We start from the raw sequence: 5,347 nt of genomic DNA on the forward strand, positions 1-5,347 counted from the left end.
AAAATCCTTATGGTCGTGGTGTGTGTGGGCGTGGGTGGGTGTGAAAAGTTAAAGAGAAAAGAAAGCCTCAGCAGAAGGAAAGAAACGGAGATGGAGGATGTGATGCGGGGGAGGGCCACAGAGAGTTCAGTGGCCTGTCTGGCCTTCCCCTCGACAAACTCGGCTGCGTCCTCGGGACCTCTGGGAAATGTAGTGTCACTGACAGACGGAGCTGTTCTTTATTGTTTCGGGCTCATTTGTACACCCGCCAGTCTTCCACAGTTGCACAAAGGTGTGTATTAAACAGGATCCGATGGCGCAGTGGTTCATTGCTCGCGTTAACGCGAAGAAGACCACGATAAAGTGTTCAGGTTAAACTTCACATCCCACGCTGCTTGTTGCTTCATGCGCAGGCTCTTTGAGCGAGGATGAGGAGGCGACACCGCGGAGAATGAGTGGAGGGAGGCTCTGATCTGGGCTTCAAATCAGACATTTTCACTATGAATTGCGTTTGTTTGTTTGATAAAAGTCGCACTTTTTGAACTGGCCGAGCCTACAGTACATCTGCTCACACTGTAGGATTTATGTGGCACTTCAACAAAGGTGGTGGAAATCCTGGCAGAGAGACGCCGAGAAGTTCTTTGCTTTTGTAATTTTGGGGACAGCATGCCGCGAGACAACAAAATTCCTCTCATCCAGAAAATAGCGAAACAAGCCTATACGACGTTCAGAGGCTTGCAGTCGTCTGCCAACGGCGACGATAAAGTCGTTGAGGACAAACTTAATGAGCTAATCTCCTTAGTAACTGCCGTCAGGGCTTCCGACGTGAAAATTGCTCCTCGGAAAACCAACTCGAGCTCCGGGGCAGCGGAGCTCCAGAGCCCCCCGGTCACCTACATGCACATTTGCGAGACGGAGGTGTTCAGTATGGGTGTGTTCCTGCTGAGGAGCGGCGCGTCCATACCGCTTCACGATCACCCGGGGATGAACGGGATGCTCAAGGTTTTTACACCTCTGTGTTCAGCTAACGCCATTTAAGCTAACTAGTTGAAGCCTTAACTAGCTGGACGTGTGCGTAACATACCTTTAACTTTCCACTCGAACTCACGTAGGGTCAGCAGGCTAAATAACTACGGTTAGCCCACACCTTTAAATACTTGATGGGTGGAGTCATTTATGTCCTTTTTCCAACATGGATGCTGCGTTACACCGTTTGGTGCCTTTCTGATACAGTCAGTTGTGGGCCTATTGTAAAGAAATGTAATTGGTGGCTTTGGTCACAGCATTTGTAACAAGGAACATAGAAATGGAAGTATTTTACTGACAGACAGAAATACACCTGGTGCTGGAGCCAAAGCTCTTCCAGGTCAGACTTCAGATTTGGTGAGTGTGATCACCTATATACAAGCAGACGTTTTGCTCTTCTGCTGGTCTGGAGCATTCAGGTGTGCACTAACACACAAGTTCACCTCGTAGTCAGACCATGCAAAGCTCAGGTGTGAAAAACCCAAGAGCTCCATCTCAGATTGTGCAGGCCTCAGTTAATAAGTTATATGATACAGTTCATGTCAGTACAATTGGGGAAAAGTATGGCTTTTTGTATGATTGCCGGAGAACATGGCACTACAGATAAGTCGTGTGTGAATAAACCACAATGTCCTTTGGACAGACTAGTTAAAGTAGTGATGTCTGCTAGAATGCACAGTGCTACGTTCAGTGAAAACAAAACACAACACATCTGATTTTGCAGCCAGAGGACCTCGGTGCAACCAAAGCACAGCTAGAGCTATATGTCTGATAGCTAAAGCTTGACCAAAATTGCGTCATACAGACACTGTAATAAATGATATTTTACACAGACTGTGTATCTACTGTATGCAGACATACATTGTGTGGAAGGAGAAAAATCATAATGTGTTACTTTAACATTTTGAGGTATTTGGTAGGATTCAAAAATCAGCATCTGCTGTACAAATCTACCAAATCAAATATTTGTGAATAAGGGAGCAGCCAAAAGTAGCTGTTGTTTGTTAAATAGTCAGTATGAAGATTGTTTTTAGTTTGGGTTTGTGGTTGTCTTCTACTAGAAGTGTCAGAGTGCACTAATTTGTTTGTTATAAACGCTTTTAAACCAAAAAAGCCAATTGCAGGTTGTTCAGCTCCTGTGCCTGCCAGACCAATGATCACCCCTCCACCACAGTTGGTATGAGGTGCTGATGTGGTGTCTTTGGTTTTCTCCAGTGTGGTAGTGTATCTTATAGCTAAACATCTCCATTTTGGTCTTATCTGTCCAAAGGATGTTGTTCCAGACATCGTGTCTGGTGTGTTCAGATGTGCTGACATTTTCATAATAGCGAGATTGGGCTTTCTCCTGGCAACTCTTAGAATTAGTCAATACTTGTTCAGTCTATTTCTAATTGTACTGTCATGAACTAGCATTTAGCATATTAACGCAGGCCTGTAGAAGCCGAGATGTTTCTCTTGGGATTTTTGCACTTTCTCTGAGGATTGCATCGTCTGATCTTGGAGTAAATTTAGTGGGACATCCACTCCCAGGAAGATTGTGTTATTAATGCACATCTGAATGCTCCAGACTGCCAAACTGTCTGCATGTATAGAGGTGTGCACACGCAGGAGCACCTGGCTGCTACTGACCTTGTACCCTGTACCCATAGAAGCAGTAAGGACAGAAACACGGCTGGACACGGATCCATTCCAGCCAAAGTAATCAAAATAACTGAGTACATGTAAAAATGACCTAATACATGTAATTGATTACAATTAGCTGTCGCACCTGTAGAATATGAGCTTCTGTTCACACATGTGACTAAACAGTTATAATAGTTACATGAATAGTTATTTTAAACTGGTTGGATTCCCAGCATGGACCTGGCTTTTAAGTATAGTCCCCACATTGTTAAGGTCGGGGCTTTAGGACGGCTATCCAGGAGCTGAATGTTCTTAACTTCTGGCTAAAGCTATTTGCATATCTCTTTGTCAGCAAGTAACTAGCTTCCATTCTTGCTATCTTTTTCCTGTCCTGTGGTCCAGGTTCTCTATGGAAAGGTGAACGTCCGCTGCTTTGACAAGCTGGAGCAAAACCTGGCTGTAACCACAGTCCCACCCGTATTTGACCCCCCGGTACCCCCACTGCAGATGACCTCCGTGTGGCGTGCCGTGCTCCGCTCAGTGGTTGAGTACTCAGAGAACAGCGGGCCATGTCTCCTCACTCCTGTGCGGGATAACCTTCACCAGATCTACGCAGTCGATGGGCCCGCCGCCTTCCTGGACATCCTGGCTCCTCCGTACAATTCAGATGATGGGCGAGACTGTCACTATTACAAAGTCCTGCAAAGTGCACTGGAAGATGAAACCGATGCAAAAGGTCACCAGGAACAGCAGGGAGAGAAGGGGAAGGAAGAGGAGGTGTGGCTCTTAGAAATCCCTCAGCCGGAGGATTTCTGGTGTGGTGGGGAATCATACCCAGGGCCTGCAGTCTCTGTGTAATAGAAGCCTGCGCTCGAAAGCAAACACACTACAAAGCATTACAGACTTGTTTGTTCTGCCATCTTCCAGAAGGAAAACCAAAAATTGAGTCATAATCACCTGGAAGTTACCTGGACTGACTGCCTTGTTTTTGGTTAAGGATAATATATTAGTGCAGAGGTATACACAGGCTTAAACTGACTTAAAGCCCTCCTGGAGTCAGGACAACTGAACAGCCTTCCACAAATATCCCTGTGATCCCGGGGAATTCTCATTCCTAATATGGTGTTTTCCTTCAGATCATTATGTGGCCGTGTACACTGATGAATGTTATTAGCAACACTTTGTGAATGGTGGGGTATCATTAGGATCTCTGCTGTGCTGCTTGTTGTTGGTCTCTGCTGCAGAGAGCCTCCACATTGCCAAAGCCTGCAGCTCTCCTATCTGCCTTATATGTGAATAATGAATGTACACTTATGAAGAAGGCCATGTACCCACTCACTGCACACATTATATTTACGCTTTCTTTTTATTCTTTTCACTTATCCATGACATGCTTCCTAAACAGGTTTGGTCAGTTATTAGAGGAAAGAAAAAAGCCGTTTTTACAAAGATGGCTATGGCTAAGTGCTGGAAATGGAAGATGTATTGGATAACTTTAATATTTTAACCATTTTCACTGTCTTTGACGTGTATCCTGCGTATGTCACCTGAGCTTATGCCTGGAATTCCCTGCGGCCTACATTTGACTCCACACACATTTGTGTCAGTATGACCATGATGCTGTTACTTTGATGATGAATGTATGTGGAGCAATAAAACAGATGAAGATGCTCACAAATGAAAAATGTCTTTTATCGTTAATAGAGTTTAAAATCTGACGAAAGTTACTATATTTTGGGAGGAGGGTGGGTGCTGAGTTACTCAGCAGAAACCTGCCTGGCCCTGTCAGTGACCTGCACCACTGACAGTCAGAGTGTAGTCTGCAGTGCTGATCCTGAGTGAAAGTGCTGTCAGCTGTTGATGGGCTGTTTTGACCCAATCAACATATTGTATTTTTCCAGAATGCCTGCAGAAACTCGTACTGTCCTGGGTCAGTGACCAGGTGTTTTGAGTTGTTGTATCGTTATTGAACTTTGATTTTGTCTTTCTTTATCTTTTCTAGTTTTGGTTTCTGTTTCTGTGTTCCATGGTTGCTGTTCCCTCCTAGTCAAGTTATGTTTCCTGTTTTACTTTGAAAGTCTGTGTCCTATCTAAATGTATTGAGTTTTGCTTCCTGTCTCGTCTTGTCAATCACTCCCAGCTGTGTCCTCCTTCTGTGTCTCATTCCCTCGTTATCCCTCTGTGTATTTAAGCCTTGTGTTTGCCTCTGTTAGTTGCTGGTTCGCCTGTGTGATCTCCCTCCTTTGTCTTATGGTTTCCCGCTGTGTCTCCCTGCGTCTCTGGTTTTGGCTTCAGGTTTGTTTTGTTAGTTTTATTCTCGCCTTGCTGTTTCTGTTTGTTTTCTCCTACCTCTTAAAATAAAGCTCACTCGCATCAAAAGTTGCTTCCTGGGTCCTACTTCCAACCTCCACACGTCTGCCACTGCCGACGTGACACGTACAGTATTTTGCAATATTCACAAGCCACTCCTGATTTTTCTTATTCTTCTAGGGAAAGTAGAAGCATATGGAAAATAAATAGAAATACAGTGTATAAACAAAAATAATCGCCTTTATTCTTCATCATGGTCTGAACTCTTCTAGTGAAGCTTTCTAGTAATTTCTTTGAGTAGTCTTCAGGAATAGTTCTCCAGACTCTTTGAAGGATATTTCTTCTTTGGATGCCTTTTTGCTCTCTGTCATCCCATGATTCTGAGGTTCAATTATGTCGCACAAAATCA

At 44.3% G+C, this 5,347-nt stretch overlaps 1 protein-coding gene across 1 annotated transcript; it reads left to right on the forward strand.

Moving 5' to 3' along the window:
* Positions 1–368: 368 nt before the first annotated feature.
* On the forward strand, positions 369–3,897 carry LOC102294134 (2-aminoethanethiol dioxygenase). Its single transcript, XM_005943340.3, has 2 exons — positions 369–981; positions 3,031–3,897. The coding sequence occupies exons 1-2, from the start codon at positions 646–648 to the stop codon at positions 3,484–3,486; spliced, it is 792 nt and encodes a 263-aa protein (XP_005943402.1). The 5' UTR covers positions 369–645; the 3' UTR covers positions 3,487–3,897.
* Positions 3,898–5,347: the final 1,450 nt, after the last annotated feature.

The sequence above is a fragment of the Haplochromis burtoni genome, unplaced genomic scaffold (genome assembly GCF_018398535.1).
Source record: "Haplochromis burtoni strain Fernald_Lab_line unplaced genomic scaffold, NCSU_Asbu1 Contig_367, whole genome shotgun sequence".
Lineage (NCBI taxonomy): Eukaryota > Metazoa > Chordata > Actinopteri > Cichliformes > Cichlidae > Haplochromis > Haplochromis burtoni.

Coding starts and splice junctions, on each gene's coding strand:
- LOC102294134 (XM_005943340.3), top strand. CDS start 646: ATGCCGCGAGACAACAAAATTCCTCTCATCCAGAAAATAGCGAAACAA. Junction 982..3,030: donor GGATGAACGGGATGCTCAAG/GTTTTTACACCT, acceptor CCTGTGGTCCAG/GTTCTCTATGGAAAGGTGAA.